Here is a 22477-nt window from a genome sequence, read left to right on the forward strand (position 1 = left end):
GAGTAGCTGAGGGCCAGATCATCAGGGGGCATTGATATGGTGCCAGAAGGTTTGGAATTCATGGTAGAAGCAGTAGGAAACTATTGTGGGGTTTTAAGTAAGGAACATCGTGATGGGTAAGAGTTCAAAGGATGGGGTGGAGGCCGAGAGAGATTTATCAGGTAGAACCATCACTCTTTGGTGACTTGGGAGATGTGCATGGTAGCTGGGGTGGAGTGGTGGTGAGAGAAAGTTGGTGAAAACCACCCAAGCTTCCTTTCTTGAATATCCGAGTGGTCAGTGCTACTGATAAGCCACCCCATAAACCTGGGGTGCCCAGGGGCTCCTCTCTACCCCTTATTCCCACAGCAAAATCTGTGGTTTTGATGTCCAAAAACCATATATTATAAACCCACTGACATTTCTCCAGTCTGTGGCCACCCCCAGTCTTTTTAAATATGGTGGTAGTTTTCTAACCAGTCTCCCTGTTTCCAGGATGTTCTCTCATCCTTTTACATAACCCAAGGTAATGTTTTAAATACCAAACTGATCTTGCTACTCTATGCTTAAATCTCTTGGTTGGCTTTCCTTGTCTTTAGAATAAGTTCAGACTCTTCTAGTGGCTGATGTGACTTTCTGCACCGGGACTCTGCCTTTCTCCCCAGCCTCTACTGTCTCCTCTCTTCTTCACACATCTGACTCTTGCCTTACCATATGCAATTCCTTTCAGTTCTGTGAACCTACCCCTTGGAGTCACTTCTTGTTCTCCTTTCCTTCCTCCCAACACTATAAGCTTGGTGAAGATAGGGACCATGACTGTCAGTTTGCTGCTACCTTAGCACCTACCACAATAAATTCTGCTGAGCACAGGAATCAGTAAAGTAAGAATACAGAAAGAGGAGCAGAACTGTAGAAGTTAATTTTTAGATCTGTGGCTTTGAGACCTCTGTTGGACCAGTTTCTAAGTCCATATTTCTCGGAGGCTGTTCTTTTTTTTTTTTTTTTTTTTTTTTCCTAGGAGGCTGTTCTAAGTACATAGCATGAGTTCAATAAATGCCTGGGTTGGCTTTATTTGTTATTTTTTTAAAAGATTGATTGATATTCATTTTTTTAAAAGATTTTATTTATTTATTTGAGAGAGAGAGCATAAGCAGAGGGAGGGACAAGGAGACTCCCCGCTGAGCAGGGAGCCCCAGGTGGGGTTCAATCCAGGGCCTTGAGATCATGCCCTGAGCCAAAGTCAGACGCTTAACCAATTGAGCCACCCAAGCGCCCCAAAATTTATTTCCTTATTTTAGAGAGAGCATGTTTACGAGTTAGGGAGAGGGAGAGAATCTTTAATCAGACTCCCCACTGAATGCGGAGCCCAACTTGGGCCTAAATCCCCGGGCCCAAGGTCACCACCTGAGCTGAAACCAAGAGTCGAAGGCTTAACTAACTAAGCCACCCGGGCGCCCCAGCCTTCAAATCTATTAAAACCAACCCAGGGGGCGCCTGGGTATTACAGTGGGTTAAGCCTCTCATTTTTGGTTTCAGTTCAGGTTGTGATCTCAGGGTTGTGAAATCAAGCTCTGCATTAGACTCCGAGCTCAAAATAGAGTCTGCTTTAGACACTCTCCCTTTGCCTTTGCCCTTCCCTCTTTCTCTCTCTCTCTCTCTCTAAAATAAATAGAATCTTTAATAATTTGAGGGCCTTTAGGACACAGGATAGTTGAAGCTGTAAGATTTAGTTGAAGCTCTGAGTGAAACATCCTTTACTTAATTCACAGTAAAAATATATTTTGCATCTTAACTAATATGTATATATGAATGACACATCACAACATATGTGCATATATATATATAAAACAAATTGCACAAAACACTATCTACCTTTCTTCATGTGATTCATTCTGATATTTTTCTTTTCTATTTCACTTTTTAAAAAGATTTTATTTATTTATTTGAGATAGAGAGCATGAGCAGGGGAAGAGGTAGGGGCAGAGGGAGAAGCAGACTCCCTACTGAGCCAGGATCCTGACTCAGGGCTCCATCCCAGGACGGTGGGATCATGACCTGAGCCAAAAACAGACACTTTTATTGACTGAGACACCGATGCGCCCCCTCTATTTCATTTTTTAAACTCTATTTCATTTTTTAACGCAGATTGCATGTCCTAGTAAATTGTTTTCAGGACTCACTGTTAGGCCAAGACCCATAGTGATTCCCTAGAGGACATGAAGAGCAAATATGAAGGTAGGTGGGGGCGGCTGTGGAAACATGGGTAGAAGGAAGATATACACAAAGCACATAGGGTCTCGGGAGCATTGTCCTCCCGTAAGGGCCTCACACATTAGTGACGTTTGTTTCTGGACAAAATCACTCTTTTGCGAGCCAGGTCGTCTAATCCCAGCGTAGCCACTCATGGGCTTCTGCCTGTCTTTCCTCATCTGTGGGTGGGAGGGATGCCTGCTGTCCCCACCCACCAGTGGCTGACACTACACACACCGCTACCAAGAGAGCCTGCTTATGTGCTTGGGGAAACCAGTGTCTTTAGACATTTTGTAAGTACTAAGGGAGTGGTTTCTTGTATTTTCAGTTTGTAAAAATAGCAAAAGCATGATGGGAGCGGGTTGTGCCGAGTGGACCAAGCCTTGGTCTGTGCAGCTGCAGATCTAGGTGGCTTCCCCAGCCTCCAGCTGCCCAGCTGCTTCATCCGTAAAATGAGAGCACCTACTGGCCCAGTGGTCATGGGGTGAAAGGCAGTGCTGACGTCACAAATGGGAGCTCAAAGTGCTAGGCCACTGTCAGGTGGGGTGATGCTGCCAGGAAGAGTGGGGGGCGGAGACCGAACAAGAAAGAAAAATGGGGAATACTTGTCTTTGGAGCCACCTGCTGAAGAACATATCTTTTGTTGTGATCTTTTAAAAGTAATCCCAGTGGAATTTCCCAAAATCTATGAGTTTCTACTTCCTAGAATGTGGAATAAGCATCATATAAAGAAATTGCAGTGTTCAAAACGTTGAAAAAGAAATCTGGTTAATCTAGCATTCACTTGTTTAAGCCTCTCTGTTTCTGGGAAGTGCATTCCTGCTGCAGTCTCCTTGCCGGCAGTCGGTGGCGCCACAGCAAAGGGATTAAGGCCAGAGTAATCAATGGTGGGTGGGCAGTCTCATCTTGCTTATCGGCTATTGGTCTGCAGCATTTTTCCGTTAGGCGTCAATTTATTTTTATGTTTATTTTTTAAAGATTTCATTTATTTATTTAACAGAGAGAGAAAGAGATCACAAGTAGGCAGAGAGGCAGGCAGAGAGAGAGGGGGAAGCAGGCTCCTGATGCGGAGCTTGGAGCAGAGAGCCCAATGCGGGCTCGATCCCAGGACCCTGAGATCATGACCTGAGCCAAAGGCAGAGGCTTAAACTGAGGCACCTAGGTGCCCATCAATTTATTATTTTTTTTTAGGAAGCCTTAAACTTCTTAAAAGTTGAGTTCTTTTGGTTTTTCCAAGGATGTCTCTGTTAGAGTGCTGTGGCTGGCATGGTGCTACTCAAGTGGGTTCAAGGACAAAAGATGGGATGAGCTCAGCTTGCTGTGAGAGACTAATGGTGCTCTTTTTTCCACTGCAAGGACATGAGCAGAGAGGTTTCCTTGGTGGCATCTGTGCTCACTGCCAGTCTGCAACCAGGACTGCATTGAGTTCCACTGTCTAGAGACAGGTCTTTCTTTCTTTCTTTTTTTTAAGATTTTTATTTATTTATTTGACAAAGAGAGAGAGCAAGAGCACACAAGCAGGGGCAACAGCAGAAGCAGGCTCCCTGGAGACAGGTCTTTCTTGGCTCTCAATTGTGAATGCTTTGGGAACAGGGAACAGGATTAGGGGACATGAAGCAAGACCACTTGGAAGGCTGGGACTCCTTGATCGGGTTAGCATCTTTATTAAACATAATAGACCGCCTGGCCCAGGATGAGTTGATCTGGTCAGTTCTTTGTGATGGTAAATTCTGTAGGCTTTCTATGCTGTTTGATAAGCAATATAAAGGACTAAAGAAGGTAAAAAGGTAAATCCTAGGGTTCTTGAAAAAGGTGGCTAAAATAGGCCATGGCCATAAATTTCTTGTAAGAACTGTTGCATTTTGAGCCATGAGGGGAGCAGCACATGACCAGGTGGAAGGGATTGGCCAGAGGAGGGCCGCAAGCTGCAGATAGACCTCATCTGGATGTATCTGCCTCCATCTAAGTTCTGAGCACCTGCCTCCACTCAGAATGCTGCCTCTTCCAGACACATTAAATTGTTGAGCAAGTGGGCAGACAACTCATTTGTCCCCTCAACAAATGAATGAGATGCCAACCTCTAAGAACAGACTGATATTTTCCTTACCAAGAAAACTCTTTTGGCTTATTTCCCAAAATAAAAAATCTTGCTAACTTGAGAGTCATAGGAGAGCTGTTTCCTAGAATTGATTTGACTTGTGGATTCTGTTCAACTAATAAAAACACAAAAGAGTGATTTTAAAATGTGTTAACTTAGAATCAGAAATTTAACAACAAAGTGAACCAAATGTGTCAGCTTGACCTAGAACATTATCTCCCTGTAGGCTAGTTACATGGGAAGCAAGAGTATGAGAAAGTTTCTTGAGGAGAAGCATGGCACAGGACGTTAATGGGCTAACTCAGATGTCCAGAGGTTTATTCATTATCCACAAGACCGTTTCTGATGTCCTCCTTTCTGGCTCTGGAATCCTGGGGCGGTTCTGCTGGGTGCCTCTGACCTTACGCAGGCTGCAGTCAAGGTATTGACCAGAGCAGTGGTCACCTCCAGGCTCAGTTTGGGGTGAAGCCACTTCCAAGCTCACTCAGAAGGCTGTTGGCATGTCTCAGGTCCTCACATGCTGTTGGCAGAGACATCAATTCCTTGCCACATGGGCCTCTCCACAGAGAGTTCTTCACAATGTGGAAGCTGGAGTCTTTTCGTAAACTAATCTCAAAAGTGACATCCCATGGCTTTTACCGTAGTCCCTTTAGAAGTGAGTCCCCAGGTCCAGCCTAGACTCAAGGCGACGAGATGACATGAGAGGATGAGTACCAGGACGGTGGCATCATCAGGGGCCATGTTTGATGCTGCCCACAAGTGGCTTTTGAATGATGAATGATGAATCTACCCCAAGATAGTGTTTCTGGGGGGGACCATGAACTCCTGTCAGCAGGGTGGGCTGCTTTCCTGCAGATGCTGCTTGAAACGGGGGCTACCATCTTGTGGCTTTCGCATTCCTGTTTCTGTGGCCTGAGCCAAGGTCTTCTGTATCGGGCCCCTCTACATGAAGCTAAATGCAAAAATTATGTGTGAATTTTTTTAGCATTTTCTAGGGAAACAGTGAGTTGTAGTGACCATGAAAAGTTTAAAAAACTGCTGGTCTAAGTTGGCTTTGGACTTTCTGTTCCGTCTTGGTTGAAACAAGACACCAGAGAACTGATTAATTATAATCAATCACTAACTGATTGGTGGTACAGACTCTTAAAAGTGTTAAGATTATTGACAGGTCACTTGGATTGGCATTTTTGATGTTACTAGAACAGCTTTTTTCCTATTTATGCAAAATTTACTTACACGGATGGGAGGAAGTAGCCCCCCAAATGCCTTGTATGAAAGAGCAGAGAATGAAGTCCACGTTCATGTGAAAAAATAGTCACCACTGTGGCTTTCTGGAACCTGAGTTTACCATAAAAGCAAGCTGCTGCATCAGAAGGACATCAAAAATTTAACAGCCAGGGAGAATCCAAAAAAGTGAAAGTGCAGGCATAGATCTGGGCTTTACCTGTGGCCACTTTGTACAGGGACCACTCATGCTGCCCACCCAACAGCATCGCTTGGTCAGGGCCAGACGTCACTGCAGAGCAATTGAAGTTCCTGGTGGCCCTGAATCATTCCGGGGCTAGGGGCAGGGGAGTCAGCCTTTAGATGTGTGCACCATTTCTACTTCCTGAGGCCTGAAAGTTACTAGTCCATTTTAGAAACATTTCCATCCAAAGTGACTAAAGGGGTACATGAAAGTATCAGTATGTTTAAAAGTTGCTATTTCAGTGTTTGAAAGTTGATACATAGTTTGGGAAAAGTTACATGGAATACATCATCCCCAGAAACCCCCTGAAAAATGAGACATTTTTCCTTTTCATGCATGTGATTCTTTGGTGACTGGTCACTGTAATTGCACTTTCTCCTTTTTGGATAAGAAGAAAACTTCACTGGGCCCTCTGTTAAATGGAAGTTAACTTGCTCCCCTCATCCTCATATTCATTTGAGTACTTTTTCCTTTAGGTAGTACTGTAACTAGGTTTTATTTTATTTTTTTTTCTTGAAGGCTTCCCCTGCTGTGTTTTTGTCTTCAAAGATTTTTTTTTTATTTTTTTATTTTTTAATTTTTTAAAGATTTTATTTATTTATTTGACAGACAGAGATCACAAGTAGGCAGAGAGGCAGGCAGAGAGAGAGGAAGGGAATCAGGCTCCCTGCTGAGCAGAGAGCCCGATGCGGGACTCGATCCCAGGACCCTGGGATCATGACCTGAGCTGAAGGCAGCGGCTTAACCCACTGAGCCACCCAGGCGCCCCAAAGATGTTTTTAAACATTGTAATCAATTGAGTAACGAGGAAGTTATTGAAGGATGCTTGGGGTTGGGAACCTGAAAACTGGAGGTATTAAGTGTAACTTCTTGCCCCCTCAGGGACTGTTGGAGTCCTCTTTGGAGAAGGCCCCCGTGTCTGTGGCCTGTGGAGGAGAGAGCCCCTTGGATGGCATCTGCCTCAGTGAATCAGATAAGACAGCTGTGCTCACCCTCATCAGAGAAGAGGTAAAGGTCCTTGTGTTCTGTCCACTTATCACTCCCTGTCTTTGTGAAACCCATGCGCCCACAGGGAGATCCCATCTCTGTTTGGCTTGAGTTATTCCCCAGCTGGAAGTTCTTATTTCCTCAGCTTGTGTAGCTCACAGAAAGGGCTCCCTGTAAAACTCTCATCAGTGCAGTAGTCCCAGGGAGAAAGCTAACCACACTTCTTTATCTTTCAGCCTTGAACTTTTTTAAATGTCGAATTCTGCCAACTCTTCCCACATATGTAACTAAATCAGTGCCTTCATTTAACAGACTTGCAATAATATAAAATTGCTTCCCACTTTGATCCATTCTTTAATTAAACAGATCACTCTTAAATTCCTTTCCTGTGTCTCTTGAACAGCCTCTGTTCAAAATAGATTACTGCTAGGCCTTTCCTGGGTGATCAGAAAAAAATGAAAGACACAATCCTGCGCTCTTAGTCAGTTACTACCCTCTCGCATTATGTTTCTGTGCTGTATTTTATGTGTTTGCCTTATGTGTCTCTGGATGATTTCACCCTTTTTTTTTAAGAAGGGAAATTCCCTTAGTGTAGCGATGTTATTTTTATAATATAATAGGAGTAGTTAAGAACCTCACAAAATAGCATTAGTTTGATAAGGAGGGATGTCAGCTGATCCTGTAGTCAAAACTTGGGAGCAGTGGTGAGGAAGTCCTACCAAAATCTTGTCAATGAGAAAAATGACCTCATCTTCCTCCCAAGAGTGAAACAATGGGATGACTGCTTAATGGAGCAGAGCAAGAATGTGCCTTGACACCTGAAGCAGATGGGCTGGCTACTAGGTGATTGAGATTCTGATTAAAGGCACCAAAATAAAGAATGTATCAATTAGGAAGAAAGAAGCATGGAGAAGTATAATAAAAGAACAGTGATGCCCCTCGAGGCTCTGTCCAGGCACATGGAGTTTGAGGTAATGATTTAGTAAGGGCGTCCCAAACAGGGATTTGGGTGCTGGTCTGAGGAGCAGGAGCCCGCCTGCAGTGAGGTACAGGTGCATCTGGCTAGAGGCTTTGAACTTCTGAGCCCCTAGTTATGACTCCATTATTGCCCATGCTCAGAAATCTATGTAAAGGAGAATGTGCTGGTCATGCTCCGATGCTGTCATAGTTCTGTTTCTTATCCTAAGTAAAACTAGTATTTGATTAAGGTGAGTCTCGGCCAGGCTGATGGCTCTTCTTTTGGTGTCCTGTCCAAATCAAGGTTCTGGGCCTGCAGAGCTGGGAGGCAGACCCTGGACCCCGGACCTGGGTAAAATTCCTAGAGATGGTGATTATCACTTGGAACTTTCCTGGGAGATGTTCTGTTCACCTTTACTTTGGTGGCTACATTTCCACCATCCTATGGGGCAGAGAGGACATTTTTCCAAATGCTTGTGCGCATTATACACGGATGTTGACGGTTGATATTCCCAGTGTAGCTTGAATGTCTTGGGATGGATCTGGTTGTGTGTTTTCAGTTTCCAATCTTAAATTCAAACTGTAATAGATTCAGTAGGTAAACCAAGCTTTATCTCTATTATAATTTAGATAATCACTAAGGAAATTGAAGCAAATGAATGGAAGAAAAAATACGAAGAAACCCGACAAGAAGTCTTGGAGATGAGGTTAGACTAGAGGTTTGGGGGAGGGGTTGGATACCTTTATTATGCTTTGTTAGATTTACTATAAATGTAGTAATGATAGTATTTGCTTATCACAGAACCAACTGTTGAGAACTAGACAGCATTGATATTTGCACCTTAATTTGTGATTGGCAATGTCATTTCATGAGTGTTGCTGGCCAGTTATTCAAACACTGTAGCCTCTTGTGGGTTGTCGAGAACATTGGGAGTAAGCAGAACCCACATAATTCTTAGCTTTTGAAGAGACATCAATTTGTGTGAAAAATCCACTTAAACTACAGAATAATAAGATTTATTGACATATTCAGTTATGGAGGCAATATGATTTGTTACACTTTTTAAAAATCAGTTATGCATGATGCTTCAAATTTCATAACTACCAAATAGATTATAAAAAGCATGTTAAGGGGAAACAAAATTGGTTGATCTTAAATTGAAATCTTTTTTATTTTTTGCTGTTCACTCCCTAGAAAGGAGAGTTATAAGCTATGAAATAACTAAAGATAGTATGGAAAAAGAAGAAAAAGCATAATTTATATACTTGTACAGTCAGCACTTGAATGATGAAGAAACATTTTAATTATGCCCAGTCGAATTTGTAGCTCTTGTATTACTTGCTTTGTGAGTATTTACTGGGTGTGAGGTCCTGTGCTGTGTGTAGTGGAGAGGAGGGGTCAGCCCCTGCCCTTAGCTTACAGCAGCCGTCGGAAGAAACTTGGACCAACGTGATGGGCACCACCAGCGACAGGCAGGGAGCCATCATTTTTCAGTGAGGGGTCACAAGGAAGAGCCCTTATCTCACTGGACAGGGCCAGGGAAACTTCATTGCACTTCGCCAAAAAGAAAGGTTATTAATGTGACAGGGTGATCTTTAAAGTCTTTGAATAATTGAAATGCTTTTGGAACTAGGACAGTAAAATAGAACTTGAGACTGACTGCCCAAAAGAGTGGATGGGGGCCAGGAACGCCTGAACTCAGATCAGACTTTTTAGGAAAAACCCCAAGAATGGGAATCCCCTTATTTAGTGAAAGATTGATTTGTCTAGGCAGAATTAATGTATTGCCTTGAGATCATTTACATGAGGTGCAAAAAGAAATTGAGGGCATTTTCTATAGATAGAATAAAATAAATAGAATGAAAGGCTTGTTAACATAAAATCTTCAGAAAGATCTTTTTTGAACAATAATCAACAAATCTTACATTAACATTAAAAGCCCCAAAGCAGATAACTGGGTTATATAAATTTGTTCATTTGAACATCGCTCAGATATTCATTGAACATCGTATATGATGTTCACATGTTTGTTAATGTGTTTAATTGTTTAGAGCATCATTTCTCAAATTTCCATTGAAAATTCTCTTCTGATAATTTTTTTTTTTAAGGAAAATTGTGGCTGAATATGAAAAGACCATTGCTCAAATGATTGGTAAGAACATTTTTTTTTAAAGATTTTATTTGATGATTTGAGAGCGAGTATGTGCATACGCGTGACTGGGGGAACAGAGGGAGAGGGAGAGAGAATTTCAAGCAGACTCCCACTGACTGGGAAGCCGGACTTGGGGCTCAATCTCATGACCCTGAGATCATGACCTAAGCCAAAGCTAGGAGGTGGACACTTAGCCGACTGAGCCACCCAGGCACCCCGGACTTTTTTCCTGTGGTGTGAGCCATAGGTTCCGTAGATGATTTTCTTTCTTTCTTTCTTTCTTTCTTTCTTTTCTTTTTTTTTTTTTTTAAGATTTTCCTTATTTCTTTGACAGAGAGAGAGAGAGGGAGAACACAAGCAGGGGGAGAGGCTGAGGGAGAGGGAGAAGCAGGCTCCCTGCAGAGCAGGAGAAGCCCAATATGGGACCCCATCTCAGGATGCTGGGATCATGACCTGAGCCAAAGGTGGTGGCTTAACCAACTGAGCCACCCAGGCGTCCCTGCATAGATGATCTTCAGATCAGAACACAAGCTTCCACTTGTCCGTCCTTTAGATTCAGTTGATTCTCACTGTTTGCAGTGGTTCTGTCATACAAAGTTCCCACAAACACTGAGTTAGCAAATACTGAGCTATTGCTTTAGGGGAAGTACAGGTGAGGTTCCTGTGGGCCTCAGGTCACAAGATCGTTGTCAGTACATAACCTTGTCTCATGTGTATTTCTGTTTGAAGACATTTGATTTAATGCTGATTCAGTAACATTGAACTCATGGCCCGCAGTGCTATAGATCATCCCTGAATGAAGATGATCTCATGAAGGTATTTTCTGCATACGGCACATCACAGCCTTCTAGCTCTTCAAAGCCCTTGAGAGCACCTCGGCACCACGTAGACTCAGGGACCATTTTAGGCAACAGAATCACCCACAGGAAGCACAAAAATACAAAATCATGATACTAAATAGACTGAAAAGGACGCTTGTTACAGTATGAAACAAGGAGGCAGCATGTCGGCCGGTTTAGCCTTAGACAAGAATGTGCACATCAAGTGACTTGACACTTTCTGCCCCTCTGCGCATGACCAGAAATGTAGCAGAAGGACTGGTTTTGGGTTTACATATAAACTGTAGCAAGTAGATGAATTCACAAGTACACAGTCCACAAGTAATGAGCGTCAGCCATGGTTAGGTTCATTGTAGAGACTAGCAAATGCTTGAATTTTGTGAAAACCCTTCCACCTGGCCCCCAGAAGGTTGATGGCCAACCCACATCACAGTACTCCTGGATAGGGTCTTCGTTTGGGTGCAGTCCTTACTCTGCTGCAAGCTGTACTTTTTCCCTGTATCTAACGCACTGATACCTTTACAAAATGATGACGGCCGGTGCTCCTGCATTGAATTTAGAGACAACTCTGTAGCCAGTATTGTCAGGATGGACTACCTGAATCTTTCTCTACTTAAGCACTGAAATCATGCTTTCTACAGTCCATATCACCTCATGCCTCCGAGCATATGTCCTTGGCCACACCTGTTTCCCTGCTGGGATATTCTCCTCCTGGGTAGCTGCATGGCTCCCACCCTCGGCTTCTTTGTGGCCCTGTTCAAATCCTTCCTCTGAGAGAGGTCACTCTATTTGAAAAAGAAACCCCACCTCTCTTTTTCTGCTTTGGTTTTCCCCCATCACTTGTCACTATCTGAATCTGCCCCTAACGTAAGTCCTTGAGAGGAACTTTGTTATGTCCACTGCTGGGTCCCCCCACCAAGAATACGGCTTAGCTCACAGAGAGCAGCTGATAACCATCTGTTGTGTGAATCTACCTTTACTTTTGATTGTGGTTCACAGAAGATGAACAGAGGACAACTATGACCTCTCAGAAAAGCTTCCAGCAACTGACCATGGAGAAGGAGCAGGCCCTGGCTGACCTTAATTCTGTGGAAAGGTCCCTTTCTGATCTCTTCAGGAGATATGAGAACCTGAAAGGTGTTCTGGAAGGGTTCAAGAAGGTAGCATGTCCTTTTCGTTTTGTCTCCTTAGTAGTGTATTTTCTCAGTAATGGAACTTTAAACATATATGCCAAACGTGTGGCTAGCCTATAGGTGATCGGGGTCTGTATTTCATTGGCTTTGTATCTTCTATTCCAGGGAAGGCTGGTTTTTCTGTCCCCTTTTCTCTTTCTGTGGTGGTTCAGGCATCTGGCCCACCAGGTAGCCTGTCTTGGTCATTCCCCTCCTGGATCAGGCCATAGCCAGAGTGTGGCATGGAGTGTAGTAGAAGTGGAACCCTCAGACCTTAGGAGAATTCTAGAAGTTGTTTTGATAATTTACCAATTTAATTTAAATAAGAAAAGGGAATATTTGCACTGAAAAATTCAGGCTACATATTCTAGAGGAAAATAAGTGTAATGTTTTAAATTTACATGTAAGTGGGCATATTGATTCACCTTATTTACATGCCATCAATAAGACACATTTATAGCAGTGAACATTCTTTTTTTTCTTCATAGTAAAATGAAAATGAAAACGGCCAACTTACTTAAAAGGGGACTGAGATTGACATTCACTTTTGAGCTTTCTTTTTTTTTTTTTTTTTTGAGCTCTTTCTTTTTATAAGATTTATTTTTTAAAATAATCTCTATAGCCAACATGGGGCTTGAATTCACAACCCCAAGGTCAAGAGTCATGTGGTCTACTGACTAAGCCAGCCAGTCACCCCTGCCATTCACTTTTGAATGACGGCCTCCCTAAACTGGGTGTATTGGTATAACTGAAACTTACTATGTTTTGAAAATTTATACATGAAGAAATTATCTAGAATTTCTTCAGTAAGAATTAGTTGTGCCTGTTTTGAATTATCATGGAGTATAACCTAAAGGCATCTGAATTAATTAGCTTTTCTCGTTTTTATAAAAACTCTGGTACATGATTTGTCACTGAGTAGGAGAAAAATAAAATGACCAGTTCCTTTTATTTTAAATTGTCACTTTGGAACAGAATGAAGAAGCCTTGAAAAAATGTGCTCAGGATTACTTAGCCAGAGTTAAACAGGAGGAACAGCGATACCAGGCTCTGAAGATCCACGCAGAAGAAAAACTAGACAAGTGAGAGCTTGCAATAAATCTGTTTCACGGTTCATGGTGTGGTGGGAAGACTGAAAAAGGCCAAAAAAGCCCTCAACCTTGTTTGGCAACTCCAGGTTGCATTGGTGTGTGTGTGTGTGTGCGCGCGCGCGTGCATGCACGCGCTTTATTATTTAATTTTTTGAATAGGTAGAATCTTCACATGGTTCAAAATTAAAAAGAATAAAAAGGTACACATCATCTCTCTCTCACCCCATCCCTTTTCCTCTGGCCTCCCTCTCCTCCAGCTTTATGGAGGTATAATGAACATAAATGGTTGTGCAAGTTTAAGGTGTACAACCTGTTGATTTGCTCTATGTATCGCACAACAGTAGCCTTAACTAACACCTCCAACACACCATGTGATCACCATTGTTGTTTTTTTTTTTTTTACTGTGGTAAGACTCTCCCTTTGCTATACAAATGACAGCATACTTTGTTTTTTTCATTTAACAGTGCATTTTGGAAATCCTTCCATAGCAATCCATGAAGAACTTCCGTATTTTTCTTAACAGCCATATGGTGTGCCAGTGTTGAAATGTGTCATTTCTTTAACCAAACCCCTCTTCTATGGGACACTCAGGTTATTTTCCATCCACTACAAACAGGGCTGCTATAAGGAACCTTGGATTATTATCATTTGGCATACATTTGGTGAGCTATCTGTATGCTGGAAAAGGAATTACTGGGCCAAAGAATATACGAATTTGTAATTATGATAAGTTTTGTCAAATTGCCCTCATTCGGCTTTCATCAGTTTATCCCTATGTGAAGTATGAGAGCTTCTCTTCCCCCTATGGCTTAGCCAACAGACCACATTTTCGGTTTTCTGCAAATCCAATTGATAAAGGTGGTATTTCAGTTTAGTTGGAGGGGTTCTTTTTTTGATAAGCAAATAGAGCATTTATTTTATTCAATGTAGTTTTGATTGTGTTTATCTTATGAGTAAAATTGAACATATTTTAGCAACTGTCTATACCTATACTAGCCTTACCGTGAATGATTCTATTCTTTGCCCGGTTTTCTAGTGTCAGTTTATATATTATATATATAAATATATCATTACATTTATACACTAAGGAGGCCAGCCCTTTGTGATATGAGTTGTAAATGATTTTTCTAATTTGTCTCTTGCCTTCTAGTGTTTTTTGATGTGCAGGAATTTATTTTTCTTGACTGAAATTTGTCAGTCACTTCTTTTACTCAGGATTTTCTGTTGTGGTAACAAAGATCTTCTCTGGGCTGAATATGAAATATTCTCCCATGTTTTCCTTCTAACACTTTTATGACTTCATTTATTTTTTTTAAACCCTTAAGTCCAGCACATTTGGAATTTGTCCTGAGGAATAGTCTCAAGAATGTTTCCAACTTTATTTTTTAACTAAAAAGTAATACCTACTTGTACATTTTCCTCTCTCTTCATATTTGTAAATCATTTCAAGTTCCCTTCTTTCCTTCTTGCTCCCAGAGGTGCTGCTACCAAAGGTTTATAATGTGTTCTTCCAGTTTTTTCTTTGTGCCTTTCCAAATACTACACAAAATGGCTTTAGACTTTTTTTCATAATATCGGAGTCCTAAAATACACATTTCCTTTTTCACTTAATAGTATGTCATGACCACTTTCCATCTCAAAACATGCAGTTCCATCTAGTTATTTTTATTAGGTTGTAGGATGATCCCATTCCTTTACCGATGGGCGTTTAGATAGTTTCACACTTTTTTCCATTGCAAACAATGAAATGTGAACATCCTTGTGTACACAATTGTGCAAAGTGGGAGTATCGCTGTGGATATGTTACTTCAAGGGAATTGCTGGGTCAGAAGATGTATGCATTTTAAATCACAATAGTTGCAACCATATCCCCTCCACAAAGACAGCACCAGCTTTCACTTCCCCCAGCAGCTGGTGAACCTGTTTCCTGGCACCTCGGCCATCACAGAATAAGATCATCCTGGTTAATTTGCCAAGCTGATAAATTTAAAAGTTTATCATTTAAATTTTCATGCTTCTGACTAATGCATTCTTAGCATCCTGTCATCAATTAATTGGCTATTTATCAATTGACATATAGTTTTTAAAACTTCTTTTGTATCTCGTTAATAAAGTCACTTTAAGTTCTAGTGTCACAGCTGTCAGTGGTCCGTGTCCTGCCTCTCTAGCTGTGACAGTCCCACAGATGACCCTGCCTGCTGTTGTCCTAAACTAAAAAAAAAAAATCTAAGATTGCTGTAGAAACTGTCACATGATTCCATTTTCTAATGACATAAATTTTGAACTCACTATGGCCTATGAGATTAATTCCACCACTGGTTTGCTCCTTGGAAATGTCCTTAGCAGTTGTGTGTCAATTGAATATTCATAAATTTAAATTGAATGGTTTAAGTTACCGATGTTTCCCTTGTGTTGTCATTTCTTTTAGTCTGTGTCTCACAAATGTCAGCGGTTAGCATCTTGACTCCTTAGCTATGGCCGATGACTAACCAGGTGCTTCTTGTCCCTTTATTCTGCAAACAAAACGCCACAAACAGAGCCAATGAAGAGATTGCTCAGGTTCGAACAAAAGCAAAGGCTGAGAGTGCAGCTCTCCATGCCGGACTCCGGAAGGAGCAGATGAAGGTGGAGTCCCTGGAAAGAGCCCTTCAGCAGAAGGTACGCAGAGGGGTATGGTGTGACAACCAGAGAGGCACTTGGTTTTCCTCCTTGGCAGTGGCTAGCTTGTAGTGGATTTGGATGAAAGAGAAGCCTTGTCTTTTTGCCCAGACACTTTGATCCAGCTCCCCTGGGAACTGATTCAGGTGGACACAAACAAGGAGACCGTTAATTCCCAAGCATATGAATCGGAAACATCCCCAGGCAGGATGCAGAGAGGAAATTGCATTAACTAAGGTTTAGGGGACCAGACATTTCTTAGGCTTGAGGCTGTCTTTTCTTCTTTCTTTCTTTCTTTCTTTCTTTCATTCTTTTTTTTTTTTTTTTTTGCGTAATGCATGAAGGCATCTTGCCCTTTCACTGCAATTTTACCCTCCTGGGGACACTGGCAGCATCTGGAGGCATGTTAAGTTGTCACAGCTGGCGCCCCTCAACATATAACAATGCACAGGACAGTCCCTACTACAAACACTGACCCAGCCCAAAATGTTAGCGGTGCCGTGGTTGAGAAATTCTGCTGCAGGCAGATAAAAATCAGGTCCCTATTTCTCACTATTCATTGATTGTTAGACTTCATTTTTTTGTGTGCCTCTGGTGTTTTTCTTACTGTATCTTCAATTATGTACTCATGCCTATGGCATCCCTTTAGCTAAAGCAAGGGTTTCTGTCATGGGGTCATTGTTCCCTGGCATACTCAGACTCCAGAATCCCAGGTCCCTGGAGGTGATGATGGGCTGGGTGAGGTCCCAGGTACCTGTGTTTGTAACAAATATCGTAGATGATTCCTGTGATAACAAGAAAATTTGAGAACTAAGAGGTTCACGGGCAAGCTGCAGAGGGCCAGTGGTTACCCCATCCCCTGCTCAACTGAAGCATGACGTTGTGAACTCATGAACATTTTTCAGGGGATAAGGGTCCCTTTCTTTAAAGGGTCTCTGATATAGAAAAGTTATGAACCACCAAGCTAGGATGTCTAGGCAGAGCATAGCGGGTCTTGGGACTAGTTGTCATTGCCTTGATCTCAGGATGCGGAGTGGCCGACATAACCATGTCGTTTGTCTTTCAGAACCAAGAAATCGAGGAACTAACGAAAATCTGCGACGAGCTGATTGCAAAGCTGGGGAAGACAGACTGAGTCCCCCCGTTAGCGCAGCAGATCTGCATTTGGCTGCTTTTCTATTAACCACAGTTATCTTGCCTTATCCAGGAATAATTGTCCCTTTGCAGAGAAAAAAAAAAAAAAAAAACTTTAAAAAGCACATGCCTACTGCTGCCTGTCCCGCTTTGCTGCCAACACAACAGCCCTGGAAGGAACCCTAGAGCATCGCACGGTCCCGGGAGGAGCGGCATCTGAGCATCGTCCGCCGACAGGTTTGGTCAGGCTGCTAAGTTTGGGGTCGTGATTTCTCTATCTTTAGTCCACTTCTAAAAGTCGTCTTTTCTTTTCCAAGCACGTTAAATTTGGGATTTTGTGGCTCCTGTTTGGGATCATCTTCTGTCCACCAGCTGTCTGAATTTTTTGGTGACCTATTTATTTCATCTTTTAAATTTAGCGTTCAGCATTGGTAGTTTTATTTGAGGGAGGAAATAATTTGGCCTATTGTTACTTCTAGTTTATAAACAAGAAGGGACTAGTACCTGTTTCTACACACACGTACATGTACACATATATGCTTATATATATGCTGTTGTTTTTTTCCTCTGAAGCAGAGTCAAATAAGAGCTTCTCCACACAAGAGTGTATTTCCATAGATGTAAAACCCTGTTTTGAAATAGAGTCGTGGCCCAGAATGCCATCCTCAGAATTTGGGGAATTGAAGGTGTGAAGACCCCAGACTCGGGTTTTACATCTGGGAAGACTTTTTGCCACAGTGTTTCGTTGCCCTGGTATTTGAACACTCCTCAGCCCTGACATGTGTGGCCCCTTTGGGGTCAGTCCCCAGACTGCACGAAGGGCAGCACTGGCGGGACTCCCTCCAAGCCACGGTTTGGCAAGTCTGTCCCAGAGCCGTTCTATCTCCTCTGCTTCTGTTTGTTGCTACAAAATCAGCATCGACTCTTCATCATCTTTCTATTTGAAATATGCTAAGAAAATCTACTTGTAAAAGGCTTAGGCAGTCTCATTGAGTTAGAAGGTAACTGTAACCCTACTAGTGATTGTTAGGTGAGGAAACCGTTGAGTTTTTATGAGTGCGATGCATTGTTCTTCAGATTTTTTTTTTTAAGGCAAAACATCCTTTCAGACTTAATAGAGTGTTTAATAAAATGGGCTATAAAAATCCTGTGAGCCACTCCAAAAATCAGCACATTTTGAATATTGTTAAACAAAGAGCATTTGGATCCTGGAGGAGAGGAGCGCAGGGAGCAAAACCATACTCACAAAACCAAATTTCTCCAGTTCTTCCTGGACATGGGTCAGGGTGATGGGACTATTAGCCCCAAGACGGACATTTTCGATGTAACACAAGTGAACTCCCTTCCATTTGGTGGGCAGAACCAAATCCATGCAGTGTTTGAAAGCACTCTTTTGTCTTAATCTTACACCCTGAAAGTCTTCATGGTGATATGCACTATATTCAGTACATGTAAGTTTTCGTACCTTTCTTGTAAAAACTCTTGCATGATCCAACTTCAGCAATGAATTGTGCCTAGTGGAGAACCTCTGTAGATCTTGAAAAATGCATTTTTCTTTAGCAGTGTACTATTCACATGGTGCAATCGTTAGCCCCAGAGAGGTCCATAATGTCTTTTAAAGCTAGAAGTCACGTCTTACCAATATGCATTTATTGTAATTGGTGCTTAGGCTGTATTTTAAAGCCTACTGTCTTAATATTTTGTACAAAAAAAGAACAACTGAAATGATCTGTGGTTGGAGAAGTGACTTGACAATCATTTGGGCGTTGAAAGCAGTCGCTGTGCTTCAGTGTGAGTGCGATGCTGTAGTCACAGTGTCCACGATGTACGAGTGTCTCCAGTTGGTGGAACTGATGTCTCTCAGTCCTCCACTACTAGGGAAATCACTTTGCATTTTGCAGAAAGAAGTGTTGCTAAACCTTTTTGCTGCTGTGTTTTGCTGAGATATCCATGTTTGTTTTATATTGATCTGTTTTAAGCATGAAAGGCTTTTATAGTGGTCTCCATTCTAAATCCATAGTCCTCCATTTAGGCTTCTTATGTATATAAAAAAAAGTAGCTGTGTGTTAAAACCAAGGTGACGACAATCCTTCCCTAGCACGCTGGTGGAAGATGCTCCCTAAAAAGACCCCAGTAAGTGAGGTTGCTGCCCAAGGACCACGAAAGGGCCCTGGTTAAGCCAAGTTTGCCAGTGGCTTCTCAGCCAACGGCCATTACAAGGGAATGTTCTTCCTTCTCACTTAATAGGTGGATATTCTCCAACAAGAAGAAAAATGTAGCTTGTTCAGCTGGTACATCAAGAGAATATCCTGGGCAGCAAGAAGTATGTTTGTTTTTCTTTAAAAATAAGCAAGAGAAAAAAAAAACTTACAAAATTCTAAAGAGTAAGAACATAGCCTAGAATTTTGCTTCAAAGCATGTGAGGGCTCTTGAGTTGTTAGGTGGGCGGTAATAAACCCCATTAACAAGAGTGGGAAGGGAAGGTGAAAGGAAGCTGCTGTCCCAGATAGGTTTAGGGGTGGGGTATTAGGTGATCAGTCTTGTTGAGACTCTGAACCCAGAGCTATTTCTCAAGTTTTTGACTTTGCCAAAGTGTAGATAGATAGTCTTTATCTAAAAGTATTTTAATGGGAAGATTTAGTATAAGATCGAACAGTTTGTCACTTGGTTGGTCAGCCCTCCTGAGATTTACTTTATTTGGAGAAGCTCCTGGAACCCAGTGACCTGTCCAAACCTTTTGTTCTGTAAAACTGTTCTGGAAATATTGAGAAGCCCATTTTTCTCACGTGGTTTCTAGCTTCTTCAGACCCAGCCCAAATTAGGAAGTGCAGAAGCACATGATGGTGAAAAACTCTGAGGCTCTGGCAACCTTCCAGAATGATATGGAATCTAAGGGGAGATTTACGTTTCATTTTGGAGGCTAGCTCAGGCTGAATTTTCTTTCCAGCCAGTTAGCCTTCCTTCCTGTCCCACACTTTGTGCAACCCTCACACAGATACTTAGCTATTTATTAGACAGCCCTGCATTAGCACTGTTTATACATGGGGAGCATCAAGTGCCCGGAACATTCCTGGGCTGACTAAGCAGCCAGAGTGAAGCACACATTTTCAGTCAAGGCAGGTAGCGCAGGACCCAGTGGTGGCTTTGCAGCTCAGAATAGAGTTTTACACTTGATCTTAGCCAAAAGGCCGAGAAGCGATCAGAATAGAGTTTTAAAGAGCTGGCAGTGGTAAGTCTGGTGTGCTGTGGTTGGAGATGATTCAGCACACCCTTTTTTGGTGGGGCAGAAGCTCTAATGCTCCCTGTTTATTTCCTCTGGTTCTCCACTACAACTGGTAGCCGTCTCCCAAGTCGTACACACGACTGTCGTTCCTCTGTAGTCTGTGACCGTGCGAGCTTGCTCTCGGATGATGTGGGTTTCTTATTTTATCCTCTTGTCGGGAAGAGAGAAACTAGGTGTTGAAAGAGTAAATGATTTAGGCAAAGGAGAGATGTATATATTCTAAAGAATTTAAAAGATAACAGATTATTATTTGCTTATTAAAGAATAAAATATAGTCTGGGAATCCCAGAATGCCAAGCCAAAGGTCTAAGAAGTCATCTTCTTCAAAGATTTTTAAAGAAGTAGCATTTTGAGGAGACTTCTTCCAAAAAGGTTTGACTGGCCTCCACATTCCAGTGGCCTTGGAAGAGCAATGTATCTCTCAAACCTTGAGTCTCCCGCCTAGTACAGGTAAAGGAACCGATACACTACACACTTCTCTCTAAGGGTCTCCCTGGAAGATGATGTCAATGGCAGCATTTCCAGGGAAGACCCACGCCCTCGTGCCCAGAGCCGGCATTCCGGAGACTAAAGATTGCACTTTCCGTAGTTCTTCGTCCAAATGCGATCCCATTTCTGTGCCTCTTAGCATGCAGTTAGATTTGGACAAACAAGATTCCTAAGGAATGACTTTATTAACTGTAATATGGTTACAGCTATTACATATATATATATATTCTGGTTATAGTTCTAACATGGAGGTGTCGCGTGTGACGCTGGCCTGGGGCAGTCCAAGTAATGGTTCCAACTCGTGTGGAGGAGGCCAGGCACAGAGCTGAGGTGTGGCTCGAACTCCCCCTGTATCCACTCTTCACCGTAGGGCCGTGAAGGTGTCACTTTGTCCCCCTCTGCCTTTCACTGGTATCTGGAACCCACACAGAGTGTGTCCTGGTCCCATTGTTAGCAGATGCTCTGTCAGTAATTTCCACGTGGACGTGGACAGATGTGAACTCCAGGACCGCGCCCAGTCCAGATGCAGGGCCACCTGCGGGTCACCGGCCACATGCACGGCTTCCACGCCATCCTGGTCACCCCGGGGGACAGGATCCAGGCATTCCTTTAAACCTCAGAGGCAGCAGTAAACCTTTCAGTGTTGCTGTTAGCAAGCGTGTGTTTGCCAGTAGATGCCCGTTTGTACTCATGTGCCAACAAGTCAATGTCAGCCGCACACGTGCTTCTGCCGTGTCCCCGCAGGCGCCGAGCCGCGTGCGAGGAGCCTGTCGTCCCAAGGAGCGAACGCTGCACCGACTACTGCTATCAGGATTGTGTTGTGTGGAATAATCATCTACATAAATTTTATATGCACAGTACTTTCCCTTTTATATGTCAGGTAAATATTTGTAAAAGTTATACTCACACAAATGAAATTATTATAATGATTACTAATATATTTTTTCCATGTTTCATTGCCTGAATAAAAACTGTTTACCACTGTTAGATCTGGGTGTGGGAGTGTTTTTCCCCCTGGTTAGAAGTCATCTTATCCCCAAGTGTGAAAATTTATGACAGCCCTGCTTTTCAGAGCTCCATATTTCAGGCTAAAAATAGAACAGATGACATTTTCATGACACTCATTTTGTGAAATTTTATGCATTTGGTTGGGTGTGTAATTAAAACAAACAAACTTTGGAATTCAGACCTTGCTGTATAAATTTCCATGCCTTCGCATCTGTGCAAACAAAGTTTTTAATTGCGTGCTTCTTGGTTTTGCTTAGAGACTGCATGTCTGCCCTGGCATTTTTCAAGTCCTGGGAACCTAAGTCCTTTCAAGCTCTCGGACTTGGTGACAGACACAGGATAAGCCCAGACTGTGCAAACATTGCAGAACAGCCCACAGAAAAGAGTTCACGTTTTGTGTTTCTTCTAGGTTAACACCAGTAAAAACTTTTTCAGTACTGGCCCGGCCATCTCTGTGCTTAAGGGGAGAGGGGCCTGGGCAGGAGACTTCATGAGTTTTATTGCAGGAAAAGATCAATTAAAAGAGTAGCTATGGCTCCACTTCACAGCTTGGTGGGAGACCCACTAAGGAGAGTCAGAGCACCGTTGGCCGCATCATAAGATGCTGCAGCCTGCAAAGTTCCTAAAAACAGTTTCTCACTAGTGTGCTCCTGAACCAGCAGGAGGAGTCCTGGGAAACGATAGAGGAGGTGGCACTGATCATTGCTATGTGCACACAGTGGTAGAAATAGCATCGCTTTCTAAGCACTATTGGGAAGAAGATGATGGAAAGTACCTTCCTACTCTTAAAGTATTATTCTTAGATAGTATGAGACCAAAGGTGATTTTCACACGTTAGCAAATAGGGGACTATGTGATAATTTTAGTGAGTGGCAAGCAGTATTTTCCTAAGAGAAACCTTGACGGGGTA

General features: G+C 42.5%; 1 protein-coding gene across 14 annotated transcripts in view; it reads left to right on the forward strand.

Annotated features, from left to right (window-relative positions):
• The window catches only part of LOC111144570 (transforming acidic coiled-coil containing protein 1), an 88174-nt gene extending 66628 nt beyond the window's left edge, over nt 1-21546 (forward strand). For 12 of the 14 annotated variants that reach the window (XM_022498918.1, XM_022498920.1, XM_022498926.1 and 9 more), the window contains 7 exons: nt 6678-6803; nt 8370-8446; nt 9849-9892; nt 11731-11891; nt 12879-12985; nt 15533-15653; nt 16720-21546. In XM_022498918.1, coding sequence (XP_022354626.1) covers nt 6678-6803; nt 8370-8446; nt 9849-9892; nt 11731-11891; nt 12879-12985; nt 15533-15653; nt 16720-16788 — 705 coding nt within the window. In that variant the 3' untranslated portion in view covers nt 16789-21546. The remainder of the gene's footprint in view (nt 1-6677; nt 6804-8369; nt 8447-9848; nt 9893-11730; nt 11892-12878; nt 12986-15532; nt 15654-16719) is intronic. The other 2 variants (XM_022498915.1, XM_022498919.1) reach the window with 1 other exon arrangement.
• The last annotated feature ends 931 nt before the right edge of the window (nt 21547-22477 follow it).

This window comes from Enhydra lutris, unplaced genomic scaffold (assembly GCF_002288905.1).
Source record: "Enhydra lutris kenyoni isolate GAN:26980312 unplaced genomic scaffold, ASM228890v2 scaffoldscaffold11, whole genome shotgun sequence".
Lineage (NCBI taxonomy): Eukaryota > Metazoa > Chordata > Mammalia > Carnivora > Mustelidae > Enhydra > Enhydra lutris.